Source organism: Mirounga angustirostris, unplaced genomic scaffold (genome assembly GCF_029215605.1).
Source record: "Mirounga angustirostris isolate CCGP_5_RB_7025 unplaced genomic scaffold, mMirAng1.0.hap1 SCAF_2, whole genome shotgun sequence".
Classification (NCBI taxonomy): Eukaryota; Metazoa; Chordata; class Mammalia; order Carnivora; family Phocidae; genus Mirounga; species Mirounga angustirostris.
Window position 1 is genome coordinate 106,763,979 of NW_026991710.1, and position 18,111 is coordinate 106,782,089.

The 18,111-nt window shown below is 35.4% G+C and overlaps 1 protein-coding gene across 2 annotated transcripts in view; it reads left to right on the forward strand.

The window, feature by feature from the left end:
• The window catches only part of HSPA4L (heat shock protein family A (Hsp70) member 4 like), a 53,612-nt gene that overhangs the window by 26,006 nt on the left and 9,495 nt on the right, over positions 1-18,111 (forward strand). For both annotated transcript variants that reach the window (XM_045880477.3, XM_064585038.1), the window contains exons 12-17: positions 2,486-2,619; positions 4,321-4,520; positions 10,422-10,520; positions 11,916-12,053; positions 15,413-15,538; positions 16,062-16,169. In XM_045880477.3, coding sequence (XP_045736433.1) covers positions 2,486-2,619; positions 4,321-4,520; positions 10,422-10,520; positions 11,916-12,053; positions 15,413-15,538; positions 16,062-16,169 — 805 coding nt within the window. The remainder of the gene's footprint in view (positions 1-2,485; positions 2,620-4,320; positions 4,521-10,421; positions 10,521-11,915; positions 12,054-15,412; positions 15,539-16,061; positions 16,170-18,111) is intronic.

Sequence of the window (18,111 nt, forward strand, 5' to 3'; positions counted from 1 at the left end):
AAAGCCTTGGTTAGAGAACTTGTTGTAAATAACCAATTGAACCTACTTTCTGAACTAGAGGAATTTACGCTTCTAAAACTCTCAAATACTTTTAAATAAGATGTTAGAGAAAATGAACTATATTATATAATCTGTAAATCATGATGGCATATTTTTAATTAGTATTTTATAAAATCATATTTTCAAATAAAATCGCAATATGGCAATATAAAAACTTAAAAAACCTGCATCTGCCATACCCCAACTCCTACTTAGCCCATTTTACAAAGTTAATCATTGTTAACAGGTATGTTTATATCTGTCCATTTTTTTGAATATCCAAAAATAAAAGCTGTTCTTTCTAAATTACCTGAGTGTCTCCAGTGCAACTTGCTTTTTAAAATGTCTGTCATTTTAAATATGTCACAGACAGTGACTATTTTCTCAGCAATTGTGTGTGCCATAATTAATTTAACCAGTACACTCTAAAATCCTATTTTTTTCTGATTCAAGCAGTGCTATTAGGAACATCCTTGTACACATCTTCTTGTTTAGTTGTGTTTAGGATATCTGTAAGTTAACTATATAGGACTGAAATTGACCCAAAGGATATGAGCATTATTATAATCAGTATTGCCACATTATTCACCAAAAGGATTATACTAATTTATATTCCTTTTAACATTGCTGAATTATCTGTTGTAGCTCATTTTCTTCTATGCTTTTAAAGATAACATTCTGAAAGTGCAAATAAGTACTTTGTTATTAGATTTGCATTTCTGACTATTATGAGCCACAGTCTTTTCATGCTTTTATTGACATTTACATTTCCTTTTCCATGAACTACTTAAGATTTAAATAGCTTCGCTTCCCTACCAAAATAAAAACTTGTGTTTCAAATAATGTATTTGACTACTTTTCAGAGCTTATAATTTGTACAATAAGGTAAACCTGTATTTAGGTTTTGACGTTGCTTTTAATTTTTTGTTCTGTGCTCTATACATCTACACCCCCAAGAAACTAAAATTTTCGCACAAATTCTGAAAATATGGATTATCAGTCTGATCTGAATGTTTTGCAGAGCATTTAAATGGCATGTCCTAATGTCAATTTTGAGGCAAGAAATGGTGTTCTTTAAAAGAGTTAACTTCAGAGGTTAACTGGCTGGCTCAGTTGGAAGAGCATGCAACTCTTGATCTTGGGGTTGTGAGCTTGAGCCCCATGTTGGGTGTAAGAGATTAATTTAAACTTTATTTTTTTTTAAAGATTTTATTTATTAGAGAGAGAATGAGAGTGAGCATGAGCAGGGTGAGGGGCAGAGGGAGAAGCAGACTCCCCACTGAGCAAAGAGCCCAACACAGGACTTGATCCCAGGACCCTGGGATCATGACCTGAGCTGAAGACAGACACTTAACCAACTGAGCCACCCAGGTGGCCCTAAATAAATTTAAAAAGATAATTAAAGTTAATTTCAGTTAAAGATAGTGATGCAGAAAAAAATTATAAGAAGCATATGGGGAGTTACATTGAAAAGTAAACCTATCCTAGTGATTACAATAAGAAAGTAAAAGATAATGTAGGTTCTTGAAAACTAGGATAGAGGGAAAGATCCATGGATATGAGATTTGCAAACCTTGCATAATGAATAGGGTGATGGTATAGTATTATAGAGTGAGTTTCTGGGCCACTATAAACAATAGTTATAAGCCATTTCTGTTAAACTATTTAAGAGTGGGAATTGTTATGTAGGTTTTAAAACTTCCTCTACTGGAGAGGAGGAAATACTAGGACATTATTACATCAGTTGAAAAAATTGGAATATGGATTACATGTTAAAGTATCAGTGTAAATTTATAGTTGACAGCTGTACTGTGGTTATAGTAGAGAATATCGCTGTTAGGAAATACACATTGAAGTACTTAGGGGTAAAGAGCTATAATGTATGTAACAACCTCCACTGGTTCGGAAAAAAATACACATGTACACGGAGTATGCACTTAAGTGATGAAACAAATAGAATAAAATGCTGACAGTAAATCTAGGTAAAAGATATACAGGTGTTCCTTCCTTGTGCTGTTTTTATTTTTGCTCCTTTCTGTAAGTTTGAAATTAGTTTCAAATAAAAGTTTTTTTTAAGGGAGCTAGAATAAAAAGGGTTACATATGACAAGTATTTATTTTGGAAACTAAGGGGTAGGATTTGGTCCACATATGTGAACAAAAAACTAATTCCTGTATATTAGCCTCAAAATATACCTAATTGCAGTTAATTTTTCTTTCTTTCTTAAGATAGAATTGTCTGTTACTATGACAGACTTTCTAAAAACTTTGAGCCATAAACCTATCAAATTGCATGTTCATAGCAAAACCAGTAATTCTTTTTCTTTACATTTGTGGGTAGAGGTTTTTACAGTTGCTGCTTTTGAATTAGGAATGACATGGATTCTGTAATTAGATTCATAGAAAACTTTCTATTTGTTTTGAACTGTTTTCCCACTCCATTTTAGGGAATGTGAAGTATTCTGTAAGAACCATCCTGCCCCATTTTCAAAAGTCATTACTTTCCACAAGAAGGAACCATTTGAACTAGAAGCGTTTTATACTAATTTACATGAAGTGCCTTATCCTGATCCAAGAATTGGTAAGAGAACTCAAGAAAAAAATTTCACAAACTTTTGCCTTTTGTAAATTATTAATATTTGAATCAAGGAAATAAATTGATATTCGAGCTAAGCTAGCACTGAAAGCAACACATTTTTTTCTAAACATGCACTTTTAGTGCTCACAGTTTATCCTGGAGTAACAGGTTTGAGTATTTTTAATTCATTCTGACTTCTCTATTTAAAATGCTCTGTAATTTGCCTGAAAGGTTTGGGTGAGGGTCATTTTTTATGGAAAAACTCCTTAATCAGTAAGTTGAAATTGTGCTGCCAGACTGACCGTATATCCTGACTTGAAACTTAGGTTCCCTGGCAACAACTAGAATTCATGTCATTGGATTAATACAAAAGTGAGAATTGGGGACTGTAATAACTGTTTTAGCTGAGTAATCTTTTTTAGAGATATAAAACAAAGTACGATTTTTATAACATTTAAGAGAAAGAATAATTTATAATTCTTTAAATTTCTATTTGTATTGCTTTTATTGATAGACTAAAAAGGGAACAATATGAATATCTCAAATACGTTATTTAAAGCAGTAGAAATAAGTTAAGGAAGGTGGAATTAGTTTGCCAGGGTTTCTGTAACAAAGTACCACCAACTGAGTGGCTTAAAGAGAATTTGTTGTCTCCAGTTCTAGAAGCTAAAAGTACGAAATCAAAGTGTTGACAGGATTCCTTCTGAGGGCTTTGAGGAAAGGATCTCTTCCACGCTTCTGTCCTTGGTTGGTAGATGGCCATCTTCATGTTCACATGACATTCTCCCTGTATGTGTATCTGTCTCCAAATAAGGACACCAGTCATTGGATTAGAGCCCACCCTGATAACCTCATCTTAACCTGATTACCTCTGCTAAGACTCTTCAAATAAGGTCACCTTCTGAGGTACTTGAGAGTAAGACTTCATATTAATTTGAGGGTGAGGTCTCAATTCAACCTATAACAAAGGTCAACCAAATTTTTTACTTACCAGTTTTTCTGCCTAGTATCCTCTCTCTACTATGGATATCATTATATATTATGGGTTTTTAAAAATAAAACAGCACAGGGGCACCTGGCTGGCTAAGTTGGAAGAGTGTGTGAATCTTAATCTAGGGGTTGAGTTCAAACCCCACGTTAGGTGTAGAGATTACCTAAAAATAAGATCTTTAAAAAAAATAATAAAAATAAAATAGTTTCTTAAAGTGAGAAGTTAACATCTCTGTAGGTATTAGTAACTGAATAACTTAGCAATTTTGTTATAGGGTGAAATTTTTTAAAAATTGCTTTATTCGTGAATTACCAAGATGGTTATGGTTTGCAAGACTTACAGCAAAAGGATAATGTCCATTTTGTTTCCAAACCCAGAAATTGGATTTTGTTATTTTGGTTTTAGGATAGCAGTATTATAAAATACTTAAAAGCTATATTGCCTTGGGTCAAATTGTCCTTTGTTGAAATTCCAATTTACCTTTGTCCTAGTATTGATGATTTGGGGCAGGCTGCTTAACCCTTCTAAATCTTAATATTAGGTTTATTAAGATATAAAAAAAAGGTAATCTAGGGTTAGTGCATTTTCCACAGTAATTATTCTGGATATAATTTATGATTATTTGCCATCATCTGAAAGATAACAGTCAAAATTATTGAATGAATAGGTTAATTGGAGGCCCATGTACTGATGGAAGCTCTTTTTTCCTTAAGGGAGCTTCACTATTCAGAATGTTTTTCCTCAGTCTGATGGTGATAGTTCCAAAGTGAAGGTTAAAGTTCGTGTTAACATCCATGGAATCTTCAGTGTGGCCAGTGCATCGGTAATTGAGAAGCAAAATGTGGAAGGGGATCACAGTGATGCTCCTATGGAGACAGAAACTTCATTCAAGAATGAAAGCAAAGATGATGTGGTATGTAGAAAACCTATTGCAAGGTTCCTTTAATAAATATTTAATTTCTTAATCATAACTGATACCTTAATAGTTGAAAATATTAATCTCTGAGATTTTATTGTAGGAATCAATATAAACTTTATGAAAGCAAAGAATGATTTTTTTAAGGATAATTTTAAATGCTGTACATCTTTCACATTTTAAACTCTTCAGAGGTTTTGCATCTTTAATAGCCTTATATGAAACTCGTGTGTGTTTGGAGTCATCTTTCCTAAATTCTTCTTTATTTCCATTAAAAACATGTATTATGGCTAGCTTTTTAGCTTACAGATAAAACCATTCAGATTGATACATTTTGAACTATACATGTACCCTTTTTTTAGATAAAGTACGTGCTTAATAAAGAATTTTTCTGAGCTAAGGGGATATCTGTGGCATTTGAACATAAGAGTGTGCTGTACAGGGCGCCTGGGTGGCTCAGTTGGTTAAGCGACTGTCTTCGGCTCAGGTCATGATCCTGGAGTCACAGGTTCGAGTCCCGCATCGGGCTCCCTGCTCGGCAGGGAGTCTGCTGCTCCCTCTGACCTTCCCCCCTCTCATGCTCTCTCTCTCTCTCTCTCATTCTCTCTCTCAAATAAATAAAATCTTTAAAAAAAAAAAAAAGTGTGCTGTACGTTCAGTAACGTTAATACAGATTTTAGACAGTTTATTTCCTTAGGAAAGAGTTACATGACTCTAACACTGTGTTTACTCTTGGTATATTATAGATGCAGGAATCACAGGAGAACATGATATATTCCATTCCACAGAGGTTTCATCTTTTTATATGTATACCTTTTATAAGTTATTTTTAATGGCATATTAGATTTTTTTTGTTCGAATCATAATTGGAGATCTGGCCTAGATTTTTTGTGTATTCGTGTATATCAAGAATGGATTTTGGGGGTGCCTGGGTGACATGGTTTGTTGGGCATCCAACTCTTGATTTCAGCTCAGGTTGTGATCTCAGGGTTGTGAGATCAAGCCCTGTGTCGGGGAGTATGCTTGAGATTCTCTCTCTCTCTGCCCCTCCTGCTCATGTGCTCTCTCTCTCTCTCAAATAGAAGAATAAAGCTTTAAAAACAAAATGGATTTTGTTTTGTTAAAGTTCAAGACTGAAAGTTTATCTTTTTGTCTGTTTTTATTAATAATTACTCTAAAATCTTCCACAGTGATCAGAATTCTCCTGCTTTTTAAAGTACCCATTTAATGATCATAGCATTTTCTTTCATTCTTTTTCCCGTGTATTATTTTGCTATTACATCCTTCCTTGAATTGAGAAAAGAAATGTCCTAATCTGTTAGTAAAGAGTAAGAATAATAGGTGAAAAATTTTCCTTTTTTTTTTTGTTTTGAAAAGTTAGTTTTCTTAGTTGGAGTTCACAATAGTTTAAGTCAGACATGTAAATTTAATCCATTAAGATTTATTTTTACTAAAATTGAGAGCACTCTGTATGCCTTTAGGATGAATTTTTCATAACCATTTCAGTTTTCTTCACCTCTTTTTCTTAAAAGTCTCTGCTGAGACCTTTAGTTTTCTCTGTATAGCGAATCCTAGGCACTAAAAACAATAATATGGCACCCATTTTTCTCCCACCTCTAGCATTTATTTGCTGCTTTTATTTTGTCTGTGGGCTTGAAAGAATGATCGGGATGTGGACTTAAAGGATTCACCTGTGAATAAAGGGTATGACATAAATAAAAGTTATGACATCTGCTTTGGCCATTCAAGAGACTTACTTGCCTACTAAGAGTGTTTTGGCTTACAGGAACATTTCCAAGTAGTTGATGTTCCCATATGAGGGATGTCTTCTAGATAAGTAAGATGTTACTAAATATTCTTTCTACAACATATATAATCAAGAGAAAAAGAAAAGTTAAAATTATGGATCATATCCTTGGCATTTTTGGCAAGCACATTCCACATACATTATCTCCTTTTGTTTATTTTTTTTTAAAGATTTTATTTATTTATTTGACAGAGAGAGAGCGAGAGCAGGAACACAAGTAGGGGGAGTGGGAGAGGGAGAAGCAGGCTTCCCGCCGAGCAGGGAGCCCGATGCGGGGCTCTATCCCAGGACCCTGGGATCATGACCTGACCCGAAGGCAGACGCTCAACGACTGAGCCACCCAGGCGCCCCATTATCTCCTTTTAAATCCCTACCATAGCTGGATATAATAGGTGTTGAATAAATTGTAGTTTATTTCCAAACCATTGCTAACAAGGGATGATGGTTGAGTATCCTGTGTAGAAAACATCCTGTATGCTGTATTTCTTAATGGTTTTCTCTAGGATTTTTTTCTTTAATTCTGTATCCAGAAGTTTAAAAGCTAAGGCTACGTACCATTATAAAGTCGTTTCTCCCTTCCTCCCAAAAAATGTGAACCAAATCAGAGTAGACTTTGGAATAATTGTTTCAATTTTAGAGGAGAAATTTAGATGGTAATAAGTTCATTTTACTCTTCCCTGCCTGCTGACACTGTTGCCTCTGACATAAACCCAGTAAGTAGCAGGAGTCTTTTTTTTTTTTTTGGCTTTTGTGTGAGTCAATTTATGAAAGATTATTTTATTATGGACCTCTTTTTTTTTTCCCAGTAAAAATTAAGATAGCTTTGATTTTCCTGAGAAAATCATAACAGATTGCTGATTTTTCTTCAATATAAAGATGTCTCAAAATTAAGTTGAATATTTCTAGATATATTAATATATGGTGATACTAAGAAGTTATTACAGCTTAGGCTTTATCACAAAACCAGAGGTCAGAAAGACTATATGCTATTTATTGTACTAATTTGATTTTACTGTTCCCCAATTTTTGGCCATTTTTTTCAAAATATCTGATTTCCAGGGTACCTGGGTGGTTCAGATGGTTAGGCGTCTGCCTTCAGCTCAGATCATGATCTGAAGGTCCTGGGATCGAGCCCCACATCAGGCTCCCGGCTGGCTCAGCGGGGAGCCTGCTTCTCCCTCTGCCTCTGCCTCTCCCCCTGCTTGTGCTCTCTCTCTGTCTCTCTCTCTCAAATGAATAAAATCTTTAAAAAACAAAACAAAAAAAACCCCCCAAAATATCTGATTTCCTGTATGTACCAGGCACTGTTTTAGGCACTGAGGAAACAGTGGTAAGCAAGGAAGAAAAGGTCCCCATCTATCTGTAACTTACATTCTAATGGGAAAGGACAAGCTGAAAGCAACAAGATACCATATAAATATAAAGGAAATTAATGGGAGAGGGAGATGTGTAGTGGAAATTAACTATGTGATAGTGATGAGGAAAGCCACCTGTGAGGAAGGAATAGGTAAGCCAGCCTGAAAGATGAAAAAGCAGTTTGAAGGTAAGGTATGGGTAGGTGTCTGGGCAGAGTGAGTAACAAGTATAGAGCCACTGAGGCAGAAAGCTCTTTTTGTTGTAACAAATGCAAGGGTAGCTAATATATGAGATATAGGAGTGGAGAAGGTGGGGAGAGTGGCAAGAAAAAAAATTAAGGTAGATCAAGGGACAAATCTGGTAAAACCTTTATATAGTTCATGATAATGATTCTAGATTTTTTTTTCTTTTTTTTTTTTAAGATTTACTTATTTTAGAGAGCACAAGCTAGAGGGGCAGAGGGAGAGAATCTCAAGCAGACTCTGCACTGAGCATGGAGCCTGACGCGGGGTTCGATCTCATGACCCTGAGATCATGACCTGAGCTGAAAACCAAGAGTTGGATGCTTACCCAGCTGCACCACCCAGGCGCCCCAGGATTTTATTCCTAAGTGCTTTTTATTCAGCAAATAACTAGAAGCACTAGAATGTGTGTTTGGATATAGCAGGGAACAGAAAAATGATCTCAACCCTCATGCAATTTAAAATCTATTAGAGGGCGCCTGCGTGGCTCAGTCATTAAGTGTCTGCCTTCGGCTCAGGTCATGGTCCCAGGGTCCTGGGATCGAGTCCCACATCAGGCTCCCTGCTCAGCGAGAAACCTGCTTCTCCTTCTTCCTCTCCCCCTGCTTGTGTTCCCTCTCTTGCTGTGTCTCTGTCAAATAAAATCTTTAAAAAAATAAATAAATAAAATCTATTAGAGAAGCCAGAGTCTAGAAGCACTTCTTTTAATTTCCCCGCTATGGATAATATTTGTATGAACTTTCTCAAATCATTTCAAAAGGTTAACATATTACTCTCAAATCAATTGTAAGCTATACAATTTTCCACTTTTCTATTATATCTGAAATTGGGGTAGGTCTTGCAAATGATCATACTTATTGTTGCCAATGGCAATAATCCTGATACCGTTCTCATCATCTGTACATGTGTGAATTTGGTTGCTATTCCCGGTGGCATGACTAGGCAATTGCATCCCCTTGACATTTCCATCAACAAATTGTTTTAAAGACTATTCATGGAAGGAATTCAAGTCCTGGTTGTCTGAAAACAATCTACTGACTCCTTTGGGTATGATAAAGAAAACACCATCATAACTTTATCAGTGGCTTATAAGAAAATATTGAGACCTATATACTGGAACAATTTTTAAACAAATGCTGGGTTACTGATGCTTTAGATGGCACAGAGGACAATATTGTGTAGAAAACCACTTAGCTGAATTAACTAATTCAGAAGAGTTGGATTCTGAATGTGAAGTTTTAGAACTACCTTAACCACTTTATATGATTTATCTCTTAGAAATATAAATATTATACATGTTAGAAGAGCTCTTTCAGTAAGTATCAAGTAAAAATGCTAACTGATCAAGCATTTGGCCACTTAATTGGCAAGATTTTTTTCTTAGTTTTATATGAAATAGTTACGTGTATTTGTGTCTTCCTACATTACACCAACTCACCACTATATCACTTTTTTCACCTTTTTTCAGTTGGTGGGGGAAATTGTACAGTTGGAAGTTGGCTAGGGGGGTGCGGGATGGAAATATCAGAAATAATTGGCTTTTTAAAAAAATTTTTTTAAAGATTTATTTATTAGAGCACGGGGGAGGGGCAGAGGGAGAGAGACAGCCAGAATCCGCAAGCAGACTTCCCAAATGGGACTTGATCACCAGGACCCTGAGATCATGACCTGAGCCAAAAGCAAGAGTCAGCCGCTTACTCCACTGTACCACCCAGGCGCCCCAGAGATAATTGACCTTTTAACTACAAAGAACACTGGTGTAAATGATCTTATTTTTCTCTTTGGCACCGATAAGCATTTATTCATGATAGCCTTCTGGGTATTTTACATTTGCTTAACTCCAAATGTATAAGAAGACTTAAATTATACTGATTCCTGAATTCCAAACTTTCTTTTTAGGAGGATGGTCATAAATAAGGTTAAGACCACAAAAATCTATTACTTGTGACTGTTTACCAAGTAGAGTCTATTTTTACAGTCTTATTGGTTAAAAGTTTGTCCTTTAGACATTAAAAAATCTTTGAAGTTTACATTGTAATAATTTGGAGACATCTACTTTGACAGTTTTGATGTGTTGAGTATTTTACTACATTTAAAAAATATAATGAACTTACGTAATACACATATTTTGTATCTTTCTCATTTTCCCACATTAAGTTCTTTATAAACATTTTTCAAGTCAAGTTTAATGTTCTCTTTTTTGTAAGCTTATGTTTGTGGATTTTGATTCGTGAATTTAACTTGAGAACAGTTTTCTATTTCTTTTGCAGTTATTTGACCACAGCGGAATGAAACCGTTTATTCACTTTAGCATCAAATAGAGCTTTTTCTTTTACGTATTAATCTATTTGTAGTTACTCTCATTTGAAAAACAACCTTCTACTTTACAATGTTCACATATTACAAAGCAGTTTTGAACACTAATATGCTGTTTATTAAAAAAAATAGAATAAGGAAGACACTCATGTTACCAATTATATATTTTCTATCCAGGATAAAATGCAAGTTGACCAAGAAGAAGGAGGGCATCAAAAATGTCATGCTGAACACACCCCAGAAGAGGAAATCGATCATACAGGAACCAAAACAAAGGTGTGTTTTACTATTTTTGAGGTTGTGACTCTTTAAGATTGGTATTTTGAGTAATGTACTTACTTTTTATTGCATGCTTTTAATACACTTGATATTTTAAATCTTAGTACTCTGGGAAAGTATGGAAGCATATAACCAGAATAAATACAATTTGATTAGCTATAATAGAGGATTTTTAAAAGAATGAACCCCTAACAATATAAGTAAAATTATTTCTTTGATAGGAAAAAGAAGATGCATTTTTCAGTAATCTTTTGTCTCATTAAAAACCATATAATCCCAGAAAAATAGGAAATGCAATAAGCTAAATGTAGAAAACTTAAATTGGCAGTAACATCACATCTCTGCATATCATAAAATATTTTCCTTTGTGCAAAAGTAAATATTTTTGTGGGTAAAACTTTAAAGGATAACTCTTTTATTGAAAGTCATTATTTTACTGAGACAGTCATTGCCAATAAAAGGGAGAGACCCCAACCCAGTCACCCAGAAGAATGTGGCTGAGTTTTAAATACCATCTTCAACAGGTTTTCTAACCTGAACAGAATCTATATTGGTTAGTTGTATAGATTTTTTTTCAGAGGTTATAAAGATTCTGTTTGAAATCATAGGCTCTCCAATAGTTTAAAAACTGAAACCTATTGGGGCGCCTGGGTGGCTCAGTCGTTAAGTGTCTGCCTTTGGCTCAGGTCGTGATCCCAGGGTCCTGGGATCGAGCCCCGCATCGGGCTCCCTGCTCTGAGGGAGGCCTGCTTCTCCCTCTCCCACTTCCCCTGCTTGTGTTCCCTGTCTCGCTGTGTCTCTCTCTGTCAAATAAATAAATAAACCTGAAACCTATTTTTCTAGATTTTTTAATTTTACTTGATATTTTTTGCTTTAATTGTTTAACAGCTTGAGATTACATACCGTATAGTTTACATACCGTATATCCACCCATTTAAGTGTACAACAATTCATTGGTTTTTAATACACTCACAGAGTTTTGCAACTAGTAGTACTACAGTCATTTTTACAGCGTTTTCATCACCCAGGAACTGCCCAACTTTTTCCAGAATGGTTTCAATATTTTATAATCTTGTTAGCAATGTCTGAGGGTTCCAGTTTCTCCACATCCTTACCAATTCTTGTTATTTTCCTTTTTTTCATTATAGTTGTCCCTAGTGGGTGTGAAGTGGCATCTCATTGTGGCTTTAATTTGCATTTCCATCCTGGTATTTTTTATGTAGAAAGATTTAGTGTACACAGAGTATAAAATATTTTCCATATTAAAGGTAGTATTAAGTATAGTAGATGGTAAAAGTTTTTATTTTTTTTTTGTTTCATCTGAAATCACTTTTAAATCTATATTTAAGCTGGTTTAGGAAATTTATACTTCTCTCGCATTTCTCTTTGCAGTCAGCTCCCTCAGACAAACAAGATCGATTAAACCAGACTATTAAAAAAGGAAAAGTCAAGAGTATTGATCTGCCTATACAGAGTAGCCTGTGTAGACAATTGGGCCAAGATCTTCTCAACAGCTACATTGAAAATGAGGTATATAAATCTTAAGTTGGTGTTGAAATAACTGGTAGTATATGCTGAAATTTTTGTAGAAGTCAATGATTATTATCTCCCCCCCAATTTGGGGACCTAGTCCATAACTCCTAAGGAATTAGTAAATCACTGAACTACTTTTAGACAAAATACTGAGCTATATTAATGTCATGTACAGTGTAGCTTTCATCAGAGTTATGTGAAAAACATGCGTTGTCTCCACTATAAAGAAAGACCACTCTAATACTAAGGATTCTTTTTCCACTACTCTGTCTTTAACATTAACACACGGCAGACATCATATAGGGAAGTATTAGCAGCTCCGCTCTTCTAATGTGTTGTTCTTAAAGATAAGGCGCTTTTCAAAATGTTTTCTGACTTCCCTTTACTACTTCTTAAGATCTATTGTCATTCCTGAAATTTTCTTTACATGTCTTTGTGTCTAATTTTACAGTCTCTTGAGGAAAAGAGTTTTGTTTCTTGACTAGCAGTTGTGTAAGAAGTAATTTTATTTTTAAAACTTTTATTTAAGTAGTGGTAATTTCTACAGGCTTGGCTAGTGTTAGAGAAGGTCAGTTTTCTTTGAAGCGCCCCATACTGCCATTGGTGCACATTATTTTCGGAATTTCTTCAAGAGATTTTGACTTTACAATGCTTGCTCTTTTTAGTTCCTACCTATATTGTCTATTCACTAACTATTAAAGGCTGCATTTTAGGTCAAGCAAGCATTCCTGGAGACCATGAGTAATTCAGAATTTGTTTTGAGACAAATTAGTTTTTGCAAAGGAATAAATTGTAAGCAAGTGCTGCCGTGGCAAATTTTGTGTATACAATTTTTCTTAAAGTTTTAAATGTCTCACTATTTTAAATTCCAAATGTCAGTGCACTGTAGTCTTCTGTTTAAAATACTATATTTCTATTAAAGTGAAAATTTGGTTCAGGTATACAATCCTCAGATTCTTTCTTTGCTTTAATTATAACAGTAATCATATTTGCTAACCTCTTAAAACACGTTGATATCGTATTTAATCCTCAAAACAAACCTGTGAAGTACTGTTAGAGATTTATGTTTTACAGATGAAGAAACAGGAACAGGTAGACTAAATCATACAAGGCCAGAGAGTAACCTTTGAGTTGGATCTGGATAGTCTGTCTCCAAAGCTCAAGATCACAACCACTATACTATATCCCCTTCCAGAGCTAACATTTGAGTTATGTGCTAGGCACTGTTCTAAAATTTTATGTGAATCATGTCAGTCTTACTAACAGCCCTAACAGACAGATAGTTGTATTCTCTCTGTTTTCGGATAAGAAAACTGAGGCTTAGAGAGGTTCAGTGACCTTCCTGTGATCTCAAAGCTAGTAAATGGGGAGCCAAGGAATTGAACCCGAGTATGTACAATGACATAGTCTTTGTGGGGTTTTCTAAATAGCTTTATTGAGATATAATTCACATACCATACAGTTCACCCATTTAAAGTGTACCATTTGGTAGCTTTTGGAATATTACACATTACTAATCTTTTAAACTGTAGTAAAATGTATATCACATAAAATTTGCCATTTTGACTAAATGTACAACTATTCAGTGGCATTGTTACATTCACAATTTTGTCAATTGTCACCACTGCCTATTTCCAAAACTTTTTCATGACCCCAGAAAGTCTGTAATCATTAATAACTCACCATTCCTTTCTTCCCCCAACCCCCAATAAACTCTAGCCACTTTCTGTCTCTGGATTTGTCTATTCTAGATAAATCATACGAATATAGGGACACCTGGGTGGCTCAGTCAGTTAAGCGTCTGCTTTCGGCTCAGGTCATGATCCCAGTGTCCTGGGATTGAGTCCCGCATCGGGCTCCCGGCTCAGCGGGGAGCCTGCTTCTCCTTCTGCCTCCTATGCCGGCTCTGCCTGCCGCTACCCCTGCTTATGCTCTCTCTCTCTGACATAAATAAATAAAATCTTTAAAAAAAAAAAAAATCATATGAATATAATCATACAATATTTGTCTTTTTGTGTCTGGTTTAATACACTTAGCATGTTTTCAGAGTTCATCCGTGTTGTAACATGTATCAGAACTTTATACCTTTTTATAATAGAATAATATTTCGTTGGAGATATCTGTACATTTTATTTATCCATTCATTTGTTAATGGACAACTGAGTTGTTTCCACCTTTTGGCTATTGTGAATAATGCTGTAGTGGGCATACAAATACCTGTTTTGAGTTCCTGTTTTCAGTTCCTTTGGTTCTATACTTAGGAGTGAAATTGCTGTCCTATTGTAATTCTTTGTTTAGCCTTTTGAGGAACCACCAAACTGTTTTACATAACAGCTGCAGCATTTTACATTCCCAGTAGCAATATGCAAGGGTTAAAAATTCTCCACATCCTCACCAACACTGTCCATTTCTTATAATCCATTTATTTGATTATAGTCATTCTAGTAGGTATGAAAGGGTTTTGATTTGCATTTCCCTGATGCATATTCTTTTTTTTTTTTTAATTGAAGTCTAGTTTGTAAACAGTGTTACTTTAGTTTCAGGTATATAGCATAGTGATAAACCAGTCTATACATCATCTCTCACTATACACTATTATTATACTATTGACTATATTCCCTGTGTTGTACCATTTAGCCCCATGACTTACTCATTCCATAACTGGAAGCCTGTATCTCCACTCCCTTTCACCCATTTTGCCCATCTCCCCCCACCCCCACCTATCTCCCCTCTGGCAACCATCAGTTCTATTTATGGGACTGTTTCTACTTTGTTATTCATTTGTTTTGTTTTTTAGATTCCACATATAAGTGAAATAATATGGTATTTGGTTTTGTCTGACTTGTTTCACTTAGCATAGGTCCATTTATGTTGTTGCAAATAGCAAGATTTCGTCCTTTTTTAATGGCCGAGTAATACTCTATTACGCACACTCACACACAGAGCCCACACCTTCTTTATCTATTCATCTATCAATGGACACAGGCTGCTTCTGTATCTTTGTATTGTAAATAATGCTGCAATAAACAGAGGGGTGCATACATCTAATTATTTTTGTTTTCTTTGGGTAAATACCCAATAGTGGAATTACTGGATCTTATGGTACTTCTATTTTTAATTTTTTGAGGAACCTCCATACTGTTTTCCACAGTTGCTGCACCAATTTACATTCCCACCAACACTGCATGAGGATTCCTTTTTCTCCATACCTTCAGCGACACTTGTTATTTCTTGTCTTTTTGATTCTAGCCATTCTGACAGGTATTAGATGATAGATTATTGTGGTTTTGATATGCATTTCCCTGATGACTCTCCTGCATATTCTTAATAGCAACTAATCTAAACATTTTGAATAGGGGAAGATGATAATGCAAGATAAATTAGAGAAAGAAAGAAATGATGCTAAGAATGCCGTTGAAGAATATGTATATGATTTTAGAGACAAGCTGGGCACAGTCTATGAAAAATTCATCACTCAAGAAGTAAGTCTATATTTTAAAATTTTTTATTGGAACTATTTGTTTGAGGGGCACCTGGGTGTGTGGCTCAGTTGGTTAAGCATCTGACTCTTGATTTCAGCTCAGGTCATGATCTCAGGGTCGTGAGATTGAGCCTCATGTTGGGCTCCACGCTCAGTGTGGAGTCTGCTCTCTCTCTCCCCCCACCTCTCCCTCCACTTGCGCTCGCATGCGCTCTTGCTCATTCACACTTTCTCCCTAAAATAAATCTTTAAAAAAAATTATTTGTTTGACAATGTTAATACGAATTTTGTACATAAACATACCAAATGTGTTACTGTTGTCAATCTCCTTGAGCCATGTTTAGGAATGGTTCATAGTTATTTATCCCAATTGCAGAAGTATGGTGAAAAACATGTTTATGAATAAAAAGCCCGAGAAATCTGAAATTTAATCTTTTATACTTGAAAAACATTCTGTCCTTCTTTGATAACTTTTATTTCTGAGGAATGCATTTTCAGTCAGTGTCTTTTAAATGTATAACTAGGACTTGAATAAACTGTCTGCAATATTGGAAGACACAGAAAATTGGCTTTATGAAGAAGGAGAAGACCAACCTAAACAAATTTATGTGGATAAGCTTCAAGAACTTAAGGTAAATTTTTTAAAGTCCTTGTTAGTTTTGAATAGAACATTAAGTCTTCCTAAAAATTATGCTGTAAAACAGTCTATTTTTAATAAATATATTAGAAAATACTAAAGCAAGATACATGTAGGAAGAAATGTTGTCTAATCTTAAAAGCATTTTTAGAGGGCAGTAATGCTACATGATAATTGAATTCAAGTAATGTATAATTATATTTGTTATGATTTTCAGGTATAAATATGTAGCAGATGATTGCAGTGTTACCACTTTTATATTAGCCATCTATTTCTGAGATGTCATTAAGATGAGATTTGTGAACCTGCTCCCTTCTTAGCCATTGGAGGATACACCCTTTCTCTGCTTCTCTCCCCCTTCACTGCCATGATTTAGAGCAGTAATATACTGCCCTTTTGTATTTTCACATTGCAACTGATGTGGACACCTGGCCAGTGAAGAAATTCGAAAATAGTGCTCCTGCTCTTGAATGTCATTCCACAAAGAAATAAGGAGATGTGGCCACCAGGTCTCCCTTTTCTAGGTCCAGTGGTATGATTTTAAGAAAAGACCACTATTACTCCTTTCTGCTTGTCTACCCTACCCTGAAAAAAAGAAATAGTTTTAAGTTCAGATTACAAGGATGATAGGAAATTTGTCTTTTCTTCCAAGTGTGGATCATAGCAATACTTTAATGTTCACATAATTACCAGGGGCTCTTACTAAATGCAGACTGTGATTCAGTATATATCTGAGGTGGTGGGCCCATGATTCTCTGTTTTTAACAAACTTCCAAGAAATTATGATGGTGCTGGTCACTGAGCCACTCTGAGTAGCAAGGGAAAAACATAGGTGACATTGATAATGATTCCTAGACTATGGGAAAAGGCAGCCCTTTAGGACTGGGGAGGTGGGGAGTGTAAGAGAAGTTACTTAAAAGCAAAAGTTAATATTTTGAAAAAGTGAGAATTGTCTTCATGCCAGTAAATTACTTCCAGATAGAATAATTAGAAAGCAACTAGAAAACCTAAGCTTATGGTAGCAAAACTAGGCTTTATCACATTTTTATCTTGATGGTGGTATTACTCCCCATCTCCCTAAGAGAATGTGTATATTTTGGGTAGTAGGAGCAGCCAGGCATCTGAGGGTAGTAGAAATAACTGAAAGGCCAAGCAGCCCTCAAGAAGAATTATTTTACCCCAAATATATAAGTAACCATAGAAATGAACGTTATAGAAGTTTTCACAGGCCTTAGTATGCTTTTTTTTTTTTTTTTTTTGAGTTGGCTGTTAAAAATACAGTACTTGGTCCTCTTTTCAAAAGCATTTACAATAAGGGGCACCTGGGGGGCTCACTTGGTTAACATCTGTCTTTGGCTCAGGTCATGATCCCAGGGATTCCCTGCTCAGTGGGGTGTCTACTTCTCCCTCTGCTCCTCCTCTCCCCCTCCATTTGCGCTCTCTCTCTCTGCTTCTCCCCTGCTCATGCACTCTCTCACACTCGTGCATGTCCTCTCTCTCAAATAAATAAAATATTTTTCTTTAATATTTTATTTGTTTGATAGAGACACAGCGAGAAAGGGAACACAAGCAGGGGGAGTGGGAGAGGGAGAAGCAGGCCTCCCGCTGAGCAGGGAGCCTGATGAGGGGCTGGATCCCAGGACCCTGGGATCATGACCTGAGCCGAAGGCAGACGCTTAACGACTGAGCCACCCAGGTGCCCCGCAAATAAATAAAATCTTAAAAAAATTTTTTTCAATAAAAAATGTGATGTAAATAGACTAAATGCAATATGGTATCCTGGAACAGAAAATTATGAAATCCACATGAGGTCTGGAGTTCAGTTAATAGTAATGCACTAGTGTTGGTTTCTTAGTTTTAACAAGTTGTATGTTCTATGGTGGTATAAGATGTTAACATTAGAGGATAGCAATGAGAGATACTTGATGCTCTATTAT